At 37.5% G+C, this 18934-nt stretch overlaps 2 protein-coding genes across 2 annotated transcripts in view; one reads left to right on the top strand and one right to left on the bottom strand.

The window, feature by feature from the left end:
- The first annotated feature begins 1617 nt into the window (after positions 1 to 1617).
- c1galt1a (core 1 synthase, glycoprotein-N-acetylgalactosamine 3-beta-galactosyltransferase 1a) lies at positions 1618 to 10928 on the top strand. The gene is made up of 3 exons (XM_032581579.1): positions 1618 to 2000; positions 5411 to 6081; positions 7458 to 10928. The coding sequence occupies exons 1-3, from the start codon at positions 1850 to 1852 to the stop codon at positions 7623 to 7625; spliced, it is 990 nt and encodes a 329-aa protein (XP_032437470.1). The 5' UTR covers positions 1618 to 1849; the 3' UTR covers positions 7626 to 10928.
- Positions 10929 to 11514: 586 nt separating this feature from the next.
- Positions 11515 to 18934, bottom strand: part of col28a1a (collagen, type XXVIII, alpha 1a) — a 36333-nt gene continuing 28913 nt past the window's right edge. The window contains exons 30-36 of the mRNA XM_032581504.1: positions 18771 to 18851; positions 18515 to 18550; positions 18402 to 18438; positions 17619 to 18173; positions 15704 to 15852; positions 14355 to 14604; positions 11515 to 12925 (exon numbers count right to left, since the gene is read on the bottom strand). Of these exons, the coding sequence (XP_032437395.1) occupies positions 12753 to 12925; positions 14355 to 14604; positions 15704 to 15852; positions 17619 to 18173; positions 18402 to 18438; positions 18515 to 18550; positions 18771 to 18851 (1281 nt within the window). The 3' untranslated portion in view covers positions 11515 to 12752. The remainder of the gene's footprint in view (positions 12926 to 14354; positions 14605 to 15703; positions 15853 to 17618; positions 18174 to 18401; positions 18439 to 18514; positions 18551 to 18770; positions 18852 to 18934) is intronic.

Here is an 18934-nt window from a genome sequence, read left to right as displayed (position 1 = left end):
TTCTCAGTCTTCCAGATTTATGTTGTCTGATTAAAGTAAATTCTGGACTTCATTTGGAAATCAACCTTCCTGTGTTTGGAGGTAGAGTGTAGAAGCATAGATTTCACATTGATTCATGTCCATTGAAGTCTCCACTGTTAGTGCTGGTTCTGGTCCACTGGGGTTTTCTGAAGATCACAGTCAATGCAGCATCTAGCAGGAAACTCTAGAACTCTTCCTGTTTCCCTCTGTTAACAAGCTGGATGGACATGCTGACCTGATTTTCCACACTGCCAAAGGTACCAACAGCTGCTTCAGTGACCATGGAGTTCCTGTTCCTGATTGGCCAGCAGACTCCCCTGACCTTTAGCCCCTTAGAAAATCTCTAGGATGTAGATGAGAGACATCAGACCCACCAAAGCAGATGACCTGAATGCAGCTGTCAGAGGAATCTGAGTTTCCAGAACCTCATCAGAACCACAGGCTGCTGTCCTCTATGCCACGCTGCATCGATGCAGTAATACCAGAGGAGATCTGCCAAGTATTGAGTCTGTAGAGATGTACAAAGTTTTCAGAATCCTGTCATTTTTGCTTAAAATATGTTTTTAATTTGTCTAATATAATTTTCCAATTTGCAGAGTCACTGAATTTGGGTTTTCTTTACCTGTAATTATTAAAACTGCAACAAAAAAAGCTTGAAATATTTTACTCTACATGTAATTAATATCTATTAAATAACTGTTTCACTTTCTGACATCACTGGCAAGAAATATTGAACTTTTGTAGAATGTTATAATTATTTTTAAATGTACTCGTAGATAAGCTGCTGCTTCTCTAACCAATAACACCATAAAAAACAGAGGAAAAATTAAAGCAAAAATTAATACATTCCATATGCTACTAAAGCATGGATTAAATAATAATGACCTGATTAGTTTATCTTAATTCATCAACCTAAACTAAGATGGGTGTGACTAAACAATGTGAATGAGGGAGCCGGAAACATTCCAGCTGAACTCCTTTCAGCTACTCCAGTCGGTGCTGCACTGCCATCTGCTGTTCACATGTTAGTACAGCAGTCTTAATCAGTGCATAATAAAAGGCAGGTTTCAAGAAAAATATTACTCAGACAAGTTAAACACGCAATCATACATGTTGCATGGCACATATAAAATTTTTTTTGGTTGACATAAATGTTTTTTTCATTGAGTATTGTTATACACAGAATATATAGCAATAAACACATTTGTATGATTCTGAATGTTCATTATGCATTAGATGTGCCCTTGATATCTGAGCTTTTTCTAAATTATTTCATGATGTCAGCTTGAAAGAGAGAGAAAGGTAAGAAAGGAAGGTGATCATTTCTGGTGAGCCTGCTAACACTCTTTCCTGATATGAAGCCAAGTCTGACATTTAATATTTATTTGATGAACGAGTGTTTATGCAACAGCAGCAGCTCAACCTGTTTCGTTCAGATCTCTGATGCAGCATAACCTGCTCAGAGGGCTAACAAGCTTCCAAACTCCCTCCTCTCTCTTTTTTTTTTAATTCCCTCTGATTGCATAGGTGCAGTTACTCAAGGTCAATGCTGCTTTTTGCTCCGCCTATTTAATAAAAGTAAGTTCAGCACCTGCTGCTCTTCAGCCACTCTGAACACTGTCAGCTCGTCACTGGTCGAACTAGATTTCATCCGTTCATTTATGTAAAACCTTTATTTATTTGTCTTTAGATGTAGTTATTATTATTGTTTTTTAGTTTGATTGATAATCAGATAATTGAAAACTTAATATTTTAGGTGACTCCTTTATGAATACATATCATTTTCTCAGGTCTTTATTTATTTCATTTTTTAAAGTATTTTTGAAGAATGAGGCCTATAGGTGTGACGTTCACCATTGGATTGATTTTTGGATATTTGTCTCTTCGTTTGCTGCTGACCTCCATGTTTTCAATAGAGCTGGTCTCAGACTCAGTGAAGAATGAAAAAAATCAACTTCATGCTTACAACATACACACAGGTATGTTCTTATTAGGTAATTCTAGGTTATAAAATGTGAGCTTAAAGTGACCAGAGTAAATATCAGAATGTATGCATTGGCTTTAATGGTTTGTGTTTTTACTGTGAAAGTAAAACTGAACCGTCTTTTAAGGATTTCATATGGTTGTCATTATAGCTATTTTTATATTTAGTGGAAACAAGTGTAGATGGGGCAGTCTGACAATAAAATATTATAATTGTATTGGCTCAAATAAAATCCAAACCTTATTGTCATCAAGACTTTTACAAAGGTACAACATGTTTAAAAATAAGCACGTATAAAAATAAGTTGACATACAAGTTAAAGGATTTTATGTTTTTTACATTTTTATTATGGCTATTTTAAGTAACCATAATAACATTTACCGGCAAACAAATCCATTGGATAATTTTTGACCAGGAAACTAGATGCTAAAAAAAGATAAAGAACATGTTGTGCAGGTTGGGTAGGTAAGCACTCTGATAAACTGATAAATGCTTCTGACAACATTTATATTCATGGCATGAATGAGCTTCAAAATCACATAATTTATTCTTGTGATTTTGACTAGGGAGCATTTAGATGGTATAGTATATATTTATTCAAACAAACTAATCTAAATGTTCTCTCTAGTAGAGGTACATTTCAACAATGAGGTTTTAAATCCATATCAGAATGTGTAAGGATTCCAGTTCTTTGCTAGTAACATTCTCCATGTTAAGTGAATCCATCCTCAGTGAGCTTCTCATGCAGAAATAATGACAGGAGAAAATTGTAATGTTTTGGATGTAATCTGTTCAAATGTTTTTAATTTCCTTTTTTTTAATTTTTCTTCTTTGCAAAATCCTTTAAAATGTTCCAATCCATGTCACAAATGGATTATTCAGTGAGGAGAACATAATGCAGATGAGCTGAGCACTTCTATATACAAATATATCATGTTTCTTCAAAAATAATCCCAATAAAATGATAAAAACATCAAACTTAATCAATTAATGAATTAATGATTGATTATAAAATATCTCATTTTAATCTTTTAATCTCACATTGCACCTCTGACGGTTTTTGTTGACTTTCTAATTGTGTTTCCTGGTGAAGAACAAATGAGTCATTTTGTCATGTGAATCCTTAGGCGTTTCTCACGGACTTCCTTTAGCAAATGTGAACTAGATGAACATTTATAAAACAGGTTACTCTTAAGTTATACACATTAAAATAGAGTCTAAATCTGCATGTTCCTGATCCCTGTGGCTGTTTGATGAGGAAAAACAAATCAGCTTGTTCCCTCTCACTGTGGTGAGCTGACATGTCGCAATTTTCAGTACAAATAAAATTTTACCCAATCATACTGTGGTTAACACCGTGTCATTTTTGCATTCATACAATAATATGAATTTATATTAACATATTGAAAACAATATACAAATATGTTGTTTCACTTTTAACTAACTGCTGAGCAAGTACAGTGATTCCTGAGGTTTTGCTGAAGCTCCTTCTGATTCATCTTCAGTATTCAGCCCTCTTAAGTTCATATCCAGCTTCACTTCTATTGACTCTGATGAATGTAAAATAAAGTTCAACTGTCCTAGTCTGATCTTTCTGAGTTTTCCACTTTATCAACTTTTTGGTTGAGTCGTAGTTTGAAGACAGGTTAAGAACAATCAGACTGAGCTCATCATACAAAAAGCTACAAAAGACTCAGCAGAATTATGTATATACTATACAATGAAGGCAGATGTTAATAACTGGAGAAAATGTGAAACAACAGTAATTTGACTCATGCTGGATATTTATTTAAACTTATTGAATAGATGAGCCTGAAACTGAGGAGGAAACATACATGCAGAGAGAAAACACTCCACCACTCCAGGATGTGGAATATTCAGTGTTCTCTCTCTGCTGGATGCATTCCTCTCTCTGGAGGTGAGGCAGGCTGGTGAGCTGGGATGAACCGGTTCTTCTGAGATCAAGACTGAGACTCATCCCCACACTTGATGAGCAGCCCAGGAGTGATAACAAAGGCTGGTCATGTACTGTCCTTTGCATTAAACCCACTCATCTGCACTGACTGTCAACAGACATGACACGGAAAATGTGCAGACAAAAGAGAGTTTATGACTGGTTTATCTGGTCTGTTATGTATTTTTAAAAGTTTTCAGATTTTGTTCCATCTTTCAATAAATCCATGAGCTTCTGTTTGGTGAGTCTTTGTCATGGAGTCAGTCGTCTGTGAACATGGAACTTTAGTGAAACTAAGCGATGCTGAAACACCCTGAGGGAGGCTGGTCAGGAAACGCCTTTGGTTTCCCCAAAGTTGGTTTTACGCTTTCATAAAGTATAAATACCTTCTTATAATGTATTTATTTGCTAATTAAAAAATATATAATTTTATCTATGATAAAATATAATAATAGCTATTGACGTGTGTGAAGAGCATTACAAGCAAGCAAAGTTATAAAGTTGTAAAGAATGACTGACTGAAACTTTAGTCCATCGTTCAGCACAAGCCCATCCATTAATGTCTCATCCCTATCCTGCAACACAAACCCGAATAAGTGGAAGACAGAAATAAGTACAATAAATTATGTTTTCTTTCACCTTGAAGAAAGCCCAACATCATTTGTTATTTTATTTTGGTTGCTGCAGCTACTAGATGCAGTTAGTCGGTGCAGGACCCACCACTGCTCAGGTCCTGGTCACCATCATGTTGCAGTCAGTGCAGCTGCAGCAGTGCAGCCTCAGGCTGGTCAGATGTGGACTGCGGTCACACTTTGAATTACACATTCAAGCCAGCTGACGTTAGCTTTTCTTAAAGATAGCTTCATATATGGTGCATTACGGTAGCAGAGCAGCAGGACGGCTGTTCCAGGTGAAAAACAGTGATAGTGTCAGGATCTCAGGATGTTTTGTAGTTTGATTTGATTCTAGTTTCATTATTATTCTGTGTTAGTTTCTTATTTTGGTAGATCAGTTTTGTTCTTGTTTTTCTTTATTTCACTCCCTTCGTAGTGATAGCAGTTTATATTAATTTCTTGTGTCTAGTCATCTTTAGTTACTCTAGTTTAATTATGTTTAGCTTGTTTAGCCTGTTAGGTTGACTTCCTAACAGGCTAAACAACTTCAGCCACTACTTCAGCAAATAAGATTGTTTTAATAAAACTTCCACTTCAAGGTCCTCATGAAGACAAGTGGCTTTGATGTGAATCCTCAAGTTGAGCAAAATAAGCTGTAAACATAATACAAAAGTTTGAACTTGTAGTATTTTGATTGAAATCTCAGTTAATTTTTCTTTTTTCTTAAATAAATCATTGAAAAAATGTGATGTTTGTTGATCAATGGCTTTATGGATGTGACTCAGCACTGTTCCACTTCATCTAACACAAAACATTTCTATTATTTTGAATTTTTAGAGGCAAGTCAGAAAAACAGCTCTGCAGAGAATCCCCCTAACTCGGCACGGATCTTGTGTTGGATTATGACGGGACCCAGGAACCTGGAATCACGGACCAAACATGTCAAGCAAACATGGGGCAAGCATTGCCACCACATTCTGTACATGAGTTCAGTGAAGACAGACTTCCCAACTGTGGAGATGAACGTGAGTGAAGGGAGGGAAAACCTGTACTGGAAAACCATCAGAGCACTCCAGTACATCCACCAGCACCATCAGGACCAAGCCAACTGGTTCCTGAAAGCCGATGATGATACGTTTGTGGTCATAGAGAACCTGCAGTACATCTTATCCAAGCTTGACCCAGAAAAACCTTTGTACCTTGGTCGAAGGTTTAAGCCTTTCATCAGCCAAGGCTACATGAGTGGAGGAGCAGGTTACGTCCTGAGCAAAGAAGCACTGAGGAGATTCGTCGAAGGGTTTCAAACAGGACAGTGTACTCACTTCTCCACAATAGAAGACATGGCTCTGGGGAAATGTATGGAGACGATGAAGGTGGAGCCAGTGGACACCAGGGACGTGAAGGGCAGGCAAACATTCCACGCTTTTCCTCTAGACCATTACGTCATACGACAACTACCAAGACCTCGGCCATGGCATATGATCTACGACTACTATGAGCCAAATGAGGTAAGGAACACAAACCACTGGTTAAGAGGAAAGTCTAGATTTTTTGTGACAGTATCATGAAAATCATAAACTGGTTTCAACAGGGGGAAGTTACACACTCAATATATTTCTAATGGTAAATCTGACATAACAACCCAGGTAATCCACACATACAAACTAATCAACAAAAAATTGGTCCATATGTGAATCTATGTGCAATAAAGTGCAATAGTATAGTGATAAGTATTGAACACAATCGCATTACAAAAATTTATGAAATACTTTACAGAAAGTCCCAGTTGGTCCCGTCTGCTGAGAAATGAGAGACGTTCATGGCTCAGCTGGGATTTTAGCAAATTCTTCACACAAACCAGCTTCTGAAGCAACTTCTGTGCTCCCAGCTCCAAACCTGTTTCAGTCTGACCAGACATTTTATTATCAAACTAAACCTGCAATGCAATGTGAAAACAATGGCAAAGAAAACTAAATAGGTCTTTTTTTTTTGGTGTTTTGATGACGTCCTGTCTCAGAAATCTTATGAGGACGCCTGGCTGTTTCTGGTTTATGATGAAATTATAAATATTTCCATATTATCCATCTAATGGCACTGACTGGAAGATTCAGAAGTTTAGAAATGCATCTGTTACTGTTTCTGTTGGTGTGTTGTAAAACTGTAAGACCTTTTATCAACAGAACCAATCTGTGCAAAAGTTGTCGCCTATCACTTTGTACCTGATCAGTTGATATTAAAGTAACAGATATTGATCTCCAAGTAGCCGATGGAAAGGTTTCTAAATCCTAACAAATTTCAGCTGCTTTCTTGGTTTCCTCTGTCTTTTTTGCACATCTAGTTCTTTATGTTTTGGATACTTATTCTCTGTGTAACATAATTTACATTTGAACTCTTTGCGCAATTTCATGACTTGGGTTATTGCCATCATCTGGTGTGAAAATTTATATCAATGAAAATATGAAAAAAGAATATCAATGTGTTCAATGCCTATTTTACAGACTGTGGACTGATAAAGCAAGTTGCTTTGGCCTTTCAAATCCAGATGTCTGCTTAAAGGAGGAATGTTTTACTTTTATGAATAAACATTAATCCTGTTTGGCCCATGACAGAGTGTATGTTGGAGGATTTGCCCCTTTCTGCAACAACATTGTCTCATAATGAGATTCTTCTTCATACTGAGAAACCCTTTAGTTAGGACTAAACCAGCTCACAAGTTGCACTGAAAAAAGGACGATTGTTTCTCTGCATGATGTTTTCTGACTGCTTTCTAAATCTTAAACCTCTCACTGCATGTTTTGAGTCAAAACAACATGAAACATTATGAAACCCCTGTTTTTCAGGAAGCTGCTAAATGTTTTCTTTTTCTGTTTCCCTATCTCTACAGGGTCCAAACTGCTGCTCAGATTTTATTGTATCTTTTCACTACATTTATGCTGTTCAGCAGTATGTGCTGGAGTATTTTACCTACCATCTGCGACCCTATGGATACTCATATAGATTCAGGCCTGATGAAATAGTGGAAGCGAACAACAAAACCAATAAAGGAGGATGAGAAGATGAGTGGAATGGAAAAGGATCAAGAAAAGGGGTGAAGTGGATGAGTGGGGAGGAAAGGGCTTGGGGAGGGGGGGGGGGGTGGATTATTGTGAAAAGGGTCCAGAAGCCACGTTAATGAGTGTGAAGAGGGATGACTTGAAGCACTGGGATGACACAGAAGAAGAGTTGGGGAGGACAGAGAAAGCAGTAAAGGATAGATAAGAAAAAAGAAGATGAGAACGAGAGCAGACAGGTTTCTGCCGTAGACAGGTGTGGCTACTATCTGGACATTCTTCTGAGCCTGAGATAACACCTTGATGTCATTTAGTCAAAGATTAATGGAGGAATAATTAGATTTCCAACCCACCTTTCTGGTAAACTACAGCAATGTTTCATAGCTTCCAGGACAGGTAGGGAAGCAGATCAAGTCATCTCAGTCCTGAGCTGTCACGTCTCATTGTTCGTTTAAAAGCCGTAGCAACAAAACGTCCTGGAGGTAATTCTATAGCAAACATCCCTTTTGATCCTGGTATCTTTATGCTTCACTTATGACCAAAGAACGTTGCTATATATTCTTCTAATATCCAGGGAGACGATCACAGTCACCTGAAGTCCGACCTACCAAATACAATCAAAGGACACAAAAAATTTAACACATAATGGAAAATTAAACTTCTCAACTGCAACAGAAAGATCAGAACTATGAAGGACTGTGCAAACCTATTGCGACTTCTCTTAACGGAAGTGCATTGTTTTTTATTTTTATTCTGTTCGGTTCCCTGTCTTGCTTTTACCAGTGTGATGGTAAATGGAAATTTTGCCATTCTAGGCCTGTTATTAATATCAGGAAAAAAAGTTTGTATGTAAATTGCCTCTATTTTCATCTGCAATAAAGTAAAACAACATAAAAATGTAGGAGAACAGCTTTGAAAACAGATAAATAACCTAATGCATGTGTTCCTGTTTGGTATGTAGTTTGACTTCTGAAACCTTGGGAGGATAAACAACAAGGAGATTATATTATTAATTCAATAACAGTGAGGTTATTCTAAAACTTGAGATCATTTATGAATACGAGCTTCAGTCATCATACAGTTATTCTTTCAGTTGTATCAAATTCCCATGAAATAATTCCGGTTTTCCTGTTGACTCATGGAAACCAGAAAGTTCCTGTACAAACATGCGCTGGATGTTTGTACAGGAACTGTCTGAACATAGTGCATAAGAAATAATAGATTTTATTTTCCTACTGACAACAAAGTAACATTTTCATGTTGTAGGTCAGTTAAAATGACCAAAGTTTCTAAAACACAAGACAAGAGACAGATTGTTTTTATTTTTAGATTTTATTTTCAACTTTCTGTACATCTTTAGGTTTTTGTTTCTGATAATGAATTCCATAAGTTATTCTTATAGTTTATTTTAGACTGCATGATGTAAGTCAAATGTTTCAGCAATGAGCTTCTCACAATAGTTTGCTGGGATTTTGGCGCATTCCTACCGGCAGAACTGCTAGAACCGGATCAGGTTTGTTGGCTACCATGGTCATGCCTGACTTTTCAACTCCACCCACTCTTTCTCTGGAACTGAGATAATCCTTTTGTGACCATTTTTGGAATTTTTTGTAGAAGCTTTTGCAAGAAGATTTTGATCTTCTTAATCCCTTGAGTATTTAATTTGATGCTATTTTTAGGGTTATTATCCCTTTTCAAACTTTGGGTCATGGTTTTATCTAGATTCCTGAGGTCTTTAGATGTTGCTTCAATATTTCTGCATCAAGTTGTTTGCCCACGATGCCTTCTGTTTTGGAAAGTGTACCAGTTCCTCCTGCAGCGAGACGGCCATTGTACTGCTGCTCCCATATTTCACAGTCCTGACTGTCCTCGTTCAGGACAGTCCTGACTGAGGACAAAACCTCATTCAGGTTTCGTGAATGAGTTCACGAAACCTGGTGAACTCAGGTTTTGTAAATTATAAGGAATTATAAATTCCTCATAATTATAAATTCCTTATAATTTTAGTTGCTCTTTATGACCGAGCACTTTAATTTTATCTTCATCAGACCACAAGATTCATGTTGAAAACCACATGTGGACAAAATTGTTGGTACCAGTAGTGACCAGAATGTCCATAATGGTCACTGACATAATTGGAAAAAGTAATAATAAATATAAACTTACTGAAAATTAACCAATGAAAATCAGACAATATTTTTGAACTGTGGTTCAACTGAAACATTAAAAAAATCTAATGAAACAAACTTGGACAAAAATGATGCTACCTGCCTTAATATTTTGTTGTGTGACCTTTCAAGGCAATCAGATGATTTGTGTCACTGACTTCTCATAGGCAACTGTTCCAACTGTCTCAGGTTTGAAAAGTGGCTTTTATTGACACGTCATAATACTGCCATGGACATGTTGCTAAAGTCTGGAATGTAAGGTCTATTTCCTGATACGAAAGATTTAAGAGAGTAAAGGTTGTTAAAGCCAAAAGTTGCACTTGTTGGATTGAGAAAGTGCAAAGTCTAGACAATATTATCACTAAATAAAAAAGGTTTATTTTATTCATGTGTGAGCTATTCCTTCAGACACATACACAAGGATAAACAATAAAAGATATTTTACAATGAAGAGCTTTTCATACATCATTCACCATAAAGCTGCTGTCAACAGAAGACAAACTGAAGTACAAGTACAAGAATGGATAAAACATGATGTAAACATTTTGTAAAAATACTAGTACTCAGACATCATCACTTTTACAATAACCAGCTACAGACCAAAAACATTTCCCACACTGTAATTCCCTAAATATAAAATATTTTATATGCATGAAAAAATTGTATACATTGAAACTCATGTTCAAAGAGCAAGTAAAGGATCTCGATTCTGTTTTGCAGTTTTTAATTAGTTTAATAAATGACATAAATTTGTCATGTATTTAGTAATTTTATTTTATGAAGATGGAGACATCTGTCTATTGCCTAGCAACTATAAAGAATTCAGTAAAGATAGTGACTTGCAAAAATATTCACACCACTTGAAAGTTTTTACATTTTATTAAACTACATCCACAATTATTTTCCAGGGATTTCAGGTAAATGACCGACACATAGCACTGCATAATTATAATTATATGCATTGTGGAGGAAACTTCCACAACCAACTTGGAGAAATGTAATGTTTCAATTGTTGATTTGTTATGTTTTTATGAAGTAAAGCACTTTGAACTGCCCTGCTGCTGAAATGTGATGTACAAATAAACTTTGATTAATTGCTTTGAACCTCTACAGACTGATAATGTTACCCTCTTTTTTTTTTAAAAATAGCTCATTGTCAATCAGATTGGCTTGAGAGCATCAATAAATGTCAAATTTCTCGAGGAAATTAATCTGAGATTCTGAGAATCTCAGATTAAAGTCTGGACTTTGACTTGGCCATTCTAACATTTTTCTACTTTGAAACATTCCATTGTATCTGGTGAACCTCCAGCTTCACTTTTCACTGTGGGGAAGGGGTCTGGAGGGTAATGTGCAGTCATGAGCCTGACTCACTCTGAAGTTTCATAAACTGGACAAAAATTGAACATGCCGCATTGTGTAAGCTCGATATGGTAGTAACTGATGTCACAGAGCACAATGGAAGATGGCAGGCTGCACGACTTGTTGCATATGCAACATATTGGATAGACATATCAGTCTTTGATTAATATGCTTATTATTAGCATTGGATATTGAAAAGAAAAGAAAAGAAAAGAAAAGAAAAGAAGAGAAAAGAAAAGAAAAGGAAAGAAAAGAGAAGAGAAGAGAAGAGAAGAGAAGAAAAGGGTAACAGAAAGAAGTTCATTGGATTTCTTTTCCAGTAGCTGTCACACTTACCCAGACAAGCTCTGACTAGACTTCAGGTAATCAGTTGTCTTTGTTGCTGAATCAGTGAGTCTGTCACACTAACAATCAAAGACCAGAGATATAATCTGCAGCCCAGGAGGGGGTTTTTTGCCAGTATGATGATTTTTTTGGGCTAAGGCAGTCCATAATCACACAGTTTCCCACCACATGTAGCATTTTGGTTCCATAGAACAAATTTTGCTGTGCCGCCTCTATGACTTGTGGAAAACTGCAATCAAGACTTCTAAATAATGCACTACTTTGTGTTGGTCTATTTCATGAAATGCTGATCAAACACAACAAGGTTTGTGTCTGTAACTGACAGAATGTTAAAGACTTCAGCTTTCAGGGAAACATGTCTGTGTCCAAGCTGCTATTGTCAGCATGGCCTTATTTAAAATCTTTTTGTCATTCAGTTACACAAAAATGGCCATTGACTTATTTTATTTATATTTTATGAAATTCCTGTATACCTGATCTAATATGTTGGTTTTCTTTGTTCTACACATTTTTGCAAGCTGGCATTACATAAAAAAATTCTGTTTGAACTAGACCAAAGACAGATAAAGATGAAGGTTAAAATGAATTACTTTGTGTTTAACTTGACAAGAATTCAACAGATTTTCTTTCCGTGTAACATTCCTGAGATGTCTAGTCCTGAATTTGTGCTTTATAAATATAATTGGAATTCAGTGAAATGTCTTGTAACTTACTGACCCGGCTTAACTCAGCACCATTAGTGGTAAACTAGTGAATCTTTAGAACCTGAACAAAGTTTTATGTTAGCCTGAATAGCAGGTAGAAGTTGAGACCAAAACAAGCTGAATCTACAGGTTGTATGAAGCCCAGCTCCATGACTGATGAAAAAAAAATACAAACTTGTGCTTAAACACAAATGTTATGAGAGTTAAGGTTCACTTAGCTCTCATAATTAATAGCTAAGTCATAACTATGAGATAGCTACTTGTATCTTATAATTATATAATTATGAAATAATTTTTTTTCCCATTACAGTTGTGAAAATGGGCCATGTTACGAGCCTATAGAAGAACCGGTTTTTCAAACCAACAGTCAGTTAACAGCCATGACAGAAAGGAACAAAGAAAGTTCAATGAAATCAGATTTCAGACAGCAGCAACATGTTACCCTCAGCAGTCAGAGGGTATTGCTTCAGGCACTGCTCTTTCACGTTGCTGATATCAAAACTGATGGAATCTGATGGGCACCACGCCCAACCTTCCACCACACAGTCTGTTACAGGTAGACGCAGGTATTCCGGCAGTTAGCTTCATTCTCAAAGTTGTTTGTGTTGCCCTGACAACCACCATACCAGAACTGTGCACAGGCGTTGGCCTCCGGGTCGTAGTACCACCTGATCCTGTACTGCCGACACGGACCGGGTTCAAGAGGCTGGCTGCACCCCCCACCTGGAGGATGAAGAAGATGACAACTGTTTTGGTGGATCATCACCATCACAATGTGGCAGGTTAATAAGCACATAAGCTAGTTTGCAAATTAACTGGTAATATATACATTGGTCTAAATAAACCTATAGTCAACTACACCACTGCTCAATAAACTTATTGTTCACTTCCCATTTCAAGCACTTTACAATTCAATAGTTGCAGATTGTCAAACCAGTGTGGTAGTATGCTTACTTTAACTACACCTCTGCTCCACAGTCACACACGTAAAACTGGTTGTAGTAAATTACCGGCTCAGTTGGCAGTAGATGCTTGGTGAACTTACAGCATATCTAATAGTGCTGGACAACAAATCAATAAATATGTATATCATGACAGACACATGAGCAATATCAATACATAATGCATCTGATAGAATAGTCAAGATTCAATGTATAGAACGTTCACTGAACTCTGATCCAGAACCACACAGCATTTTGAAAGATGTAGGCAGAGGAAAGACTTTAAAGTAAAAATACATCCATTATACACATTTTGAGTATGACAAAAATATTATACTTGCAACATTCTTGTCAAAAGTATGACATTGTGACAAAATTGTTTTTTTTTTCATGATTCGTGATTTTAAAAAATAAAAATCACAAAACAAAATAATGAAAATATGATTTCTAAACCTGAAAAAAAAAACTGTAAAAATGAATCATTAACCCAGACACTCCCAGACGTCTGCAGTTCAACCATTTACTGCAGTTCCTTTGAGCGAACCACAAGCACTAGTCCAATCAAGTTTATTTGTATGGAACATTTCAGCAACATGGCAGTTAAAGTGCAGCCATCAATTATGAAAAAAGCAATAAAGATTACATTTTGTCAAATGCCATCATCAGAACCACAAGTTCTGGTTCTGGGGATGCAGAGTAGACTTGAGAGGTCTGGAAGAAAAAAATGATTTTGGTCTAAATGGTGCCGTTTCATCTCGATCACAAATCTGCTTCAGAATATTATTCTCCAGGACTGTCAGTAACAACAGATCTTTGACCAGCTGTACCAGTCAGCCAACGAGGGAGGAGCGAAGCGTTCATTCAGATCCAAAGCTGGCTGCTGGATCTGACACGGCCCCTCCTCTGGAGACTGCAGAGGACGTGTCCCAGACTCCATGTTTTCAGTTATGTTTTATTGACTTTTATTAAACTGGATCCTAGGATTGAAGTGAATTATCACTCATGGAAACCCAATGTAACATCTGTTCTCTGGGCTTCAGAGTTGTTTGCTCCTCCGTGTATAAAGTACATAAAGGTTTGTGGCCATATATATTTCAAAGCTCAATCTGTTCAAACTTACATAAAATCTCTTCAGATTTTCTGTTTCTTTTCAGGCATATGAATTTAACCAGGGGTGTGACATGCTAGTGTGTGGTGATTCTGCTATTTACCTGATACCGGTGTCTCAGTCAGAGTTGGTGGTGGAGGGCCAAAGGTTGTATGAGAGCTCTCCACCTCACCTGGCCAGTCAGTCGGACTCTGCCACTGCACCACAGAGTTCTGCCCTGGGCCCGGCTCTCTCTTCTCACCATGAGGCATAGATGGTAGATCTGGCTGCTTGTTGGACGGCTCCACCGTCACCTCAGGGTCAAACTGGTTCTCATGAGGCCACAGTGACTCAGTGGGCTGTGGAGCAGGTGGCTAGAGAGAAACGGATGAGTAAAAGAAAAAAGCAGTCAGGTTCTGATTCACCATGTCAATCAGAATCTGTGTGTGTGGTTTAACTGTCAAACCACACACACCATGTTCCAGTGCTATCATTACAGCACTTCATCCATGGATAAAATAGCAACAGAGTCACAAACAGGCCCTGCCTGTTCACTGACTGTGCCCTATTATTCTTGCTTTTGCACGCCATCTGCTCTCTTTCTGTGCCACACAGGTAGGACAAGAGCAGAGAAAAGTTTCTTGGTAAAACTTAATTTTGTTTGATTAAATCATCCATCAGGTTTATCAAATTTCCATATGATGGAGAAAACAGGCCAACAGTAATGTTCCGTTTACAGTTTGTTAGACAGTTTTCCTGGTGTAATTTGATCTGTTGACTGCACCCACCATCCAACAAAAGCACCATTGCAGGATGCATTTGTTGTAGTCACCTAATCACAGTTCAGTATTTGCAGATTCCCTTATTTGCGGATTTTTCAGTGGAATTGAACTCCAAAGTAAGCTCAGAAAATTTGCTTATTTGCAGATTTTTGTATGAAAAATATTGTAAAGGAAATGCAGCTTGGGAAGCTGAAATACCCAACCGCAATGTTCTTGCATAGCAGCCAATCAAAAAGCCCCAGTCATTTTGCTTGGTGCTGATTGGCTGTACCCCTAAGAGTGGAGATAGGGAGGAATATTGACGTTAGCTTCTGTGGTGGTGCAGAGATCGTTTCCACTGTTTGTATTAATCCAAATCAGAAGATATTTATTGTCTAATTATTAAAATGCATAAAAATAAAACTCACTAACAGCTGAAGGTCCAGACCCTGTGAATGAAGCAAAGTGTAGAACAAGCAGCTGTTTTTTCATTTTTTTTGTTTTTTGTTTTTAACCATGCTCTGTTCTTCCTGTTTTAAATCATTGAGCAATTTTTCCCCAAAGAACATCCATGTTGTGACTGGTTTTCTGTTCAGTAAGAGTGAAGGGTATATCAGCTAGATAGCAAATTATGATTTCTATTACATTATAGTTTAATCGTACAACACATGATCATAAATGGTGATAATACATAATATGACAGCAATGTTACCCTTATGTTTTTTGCTTCTGGGATTTTTTTAGACTCGCCGTCTTCTGGTCTGTTCGGATGGGTTTCCACAGATGAAAACAATGATTTTGGTCTAAATGGTGCCGTTGCATCTCGATCACAAATCTGCTTCAGAATATTATTCTCCAGAACTGTGTCAGAAATGAGAAAAAAAAAGTTGTATCAAAAGAAAACACATTTTGTTTCTCATGACAATAGTTAGGGTGAAAAGATGTGCAACTCTGCCATGAAAAATAATAGACCACAACGTGATGTTTTAAATAATGCCAAAATTCCTTCTAAAAACAAAGCAATAATTTATAATGTAAGGCCAGAAGGCAGCAGCCCCCAACATGAACATAAAATAGATGGTTCAGGAACCAGACCTCCTCATTCAGAACATCAATGTCTCATTCTGACTGAATTCACTAAGGACATTTACTGTTAAAACAAAAATTTGAAGCATTACGCATTGTTAGTTATTTCAATGCATAATGAAATAACGCATTGAACCAATTATGGTCTTTAATTCACAAGACTTGTGAATTCCATATAATTACAAAGACAAAATCATTAGTATAACGACATTTAGGACAGCTACATCCAGCAAATCCTTGGTTTACAAAGTGCTACTATAATAAAACTGATACGTTTAAATTAATTACGAATATAAATACTCTATGTCTGTTTGCTTCTGGAATGTGTGCCTTGTGAGAGATGCTTGCAGGAAGACATCTAAGTGTGTCAAATTGGGAGCTGATACCAGATGGTCTGCAGCAAGAGTGATAACTGACGTGGCAGAATAAACAATGGATGATTATGGGTCGAAGTTTATGAACCAGAGACAGAGGAACTGTACATGAAACCATGGATACACAGGACACAACAATGCAGGAACTGGGCTCATCAGTTCCTGCATTGCTTCTACAAAAGGAAGTAAACAAGAACTCTGAACTTTGCACTCTACATTACAGCAGCTTGTAGGTGCAACACACCTGTGACTCAAGAGAACAGAAGAAGCAGCTATGCTATGTGATTAACTCAAGATAACCAAATAGGCTATGTGATTAGGACCACCCTAAGGACATAAAAAGAAAGGGTCTGGGAGGAGCTGTAACTAAAGCACACTCCTGTCCATTCTCCTTGCAAGTAAATCTAAAACTCACTTGTCTCTCTCTTCTTTTTCAGTTTGAGAATGCTTAGGTAGATGAACCTGACAAAAACCTCCAGAGAAGAATGCTTGAATGTTTTTAGATCAAAAAGAGGAATTTGTTAAAGGAAGGGCTTTGAATGAGAAAGATGTTCAAAGTTTTGGTAGTTTAAATATACCACTATGCATGCTACTGGTAAAGTTGCTTCCATCTTATTCAATGTAAAAGATCAGATTCTTAATAATAACTACATTAAATGCTCAAAATACGGAATAACCAAAATAAACTCCTGATGACTCCTGTTGGTCTTCTGTCTGTAGTTTTCTTAGCTACACCCAAAGTAAGAACTGATTTGCATGAGAAGTTTTTAACAACTGGACCATATTCTCTTGTGAACATCTTGCAAAACAACTGATTACATTTTACATGCCCTTACTGTTTACATGCAGTGTTGTGCTGACTGAATCGGACTTTTGCTTGAAATCTGAGCCATTCCACCTCTTACAACGACAATGAAAAAGACTGAAGTCAGGGCTGTCCTATCAGACATCCTCTGCCTGATGCATCACAGAAACAACTTTCCAAGGAGCTCATTGATTTTCACAACCTTCAAAGTAAATCTGGTGCATGTATGTGATATTTACGTTTGATTGTATTGTTTGTATGACCCTTCTAACTAATCTCATATATGAACTTCAGAAATTGTGTCTTTTTAATAGTCAACACACTTTAGAACAATAACAAGGAACTGTTGTGTATTAACTCACCAGGCAGCAATAGGAAGTCATCAATAATGTAGACATGTTCTTCTTTAGGATCAGAGGCGACAGTCTTCATCTGACTCAGGAACTCTTCATAAAGAGGATCAGTCTTGTTCACCACACCTATGATCAACACCTCAATCCCCTCTGCATGGCCTTCTGAGGCCGTCTCTTTAAACTGCACCAGATCACTCTGATCTGACTGAACATCCGTTAAAACAACAGCCACTTTCCTCACATGGCGTCGAGAGTCTCTGAACACCTTCCTGGCTTGGAGCATGGCGCTGCCGGTGAAGGTGCCCTCGCCCAGGTAGGGCATGGCTCTGACAGAAGCCTGGATCTCCTCCCTGCTGGGCTGCTGCTGCAGGCCGACCACCACCGTGCTCAGATGGCTGTAGAGCACCACCCCAACGCGGCTGGCCTCCTGGCTCACAGTGAACTGGTCAATAATCGAGTTCACAAAGTCCTTAACCACCTCAAAGTTTTCCGGCCCCACGCTCTCAGAGCTGTCAATCACAAATACCAGATCTAGTGGAATCTCTCTGCACATCACGCCACATCCTAGAACAAGGGGAAGGTTAAGGGTTTAAAACCTTTATGTACACAGAGAAGGTTAGATATCAGCAGTTTGTATCGCTCTCCTCTGACTTATACAGAAAACATCAAGTCATAATTTATATCTTTCTGACCTCACTATACAGTTTATATTATAGATCAGTTTTATGTACTTGAATATTTCCTGCTAGCACAACAATAGTTATTTAAACATACACCCCTTCAAAGTTTTACCAAATATTTCCTTTATGATCTGGATGACTTCATCTCTCTGTGGAAGAGAAACAAAAAAATGTAAGAAACCCAGAAGTCCATCATTAAGCTGTTTGTCCCAGTCTGGTACTAACCGCAAGTCCTGGCTCTCCTTTTTCTCCAGGTCTCCCCTAGAGGATCAGAATATGGTTATGTACGATATCATGACTGGAATATAGGCAATAAGAAAAAAAAAACAAAGTTATAAATTATGTGGAAAAACACAAATACATACCAATCAGAAATTTTAGGTTGGTATAAAATGAATAAGTGTAGAAAACAGCCTGATATCATAGATTGAATAGTGATTAATAAACTGGCCCTTTAAACAAACTGAACCTGTCATGTTACCGGTTTTCCAGGAGAGCCAGGTGGTCCAAGGTCGCCCGTGTCTCCCTTTTTCCCCACATGTCCAGGAGATCCTTGACTACCCTGTAGCATAAAAGCCTTAGTTAGCATTTTGGAGCACTGGCAAGTGAACGCAGTAGAGGTCAGGTATGAACTTATTCCCACCT

Source organism: Xiphophorus hellerii, chromosome 13 (assembly GCF_003331165.1).
Source record: "Xiphophorus hellerii strain 12219 chromosome 13, Xiphophorus_hellerii-4.1, whole genome shotgun sequence".
In the NCBI taxonomy this organism is placed as follows: Eukaryota; Metazoa; Chordata; class Actinopteri; order Cyprinodontiformes; family Poeciliidae; genus Xiphophorus; species Xiphophorus hellerii.
This window is presented reverse-complemented; position numbering and strand designations above follow the sequence as displayed.

Bases quoted from the DNA above. Each gene is read 5' to 3' on its own strand.
- c1galt1a (XM_032581579.1), top strand. From the start codon at position 1,850: ATGAGGCCTATAGGTGTGACGTTCACCATTGGATTGATTTTTGGATAT. The intron at 2,001-5,410 runs GTATGTTCTTAT...TTGAATTTTTAG, and splicing joins TGCTTACAACATACACACAG to AGGCAAGTCAGAAAAACAGC. The intron at 6,082-7,457 runs GTAAGGAACACA...CTATCTCTACAG, and splicing joins ACTACTATGAGCCAAATGAG to GGTCCAAACTGCTGCTCAGA.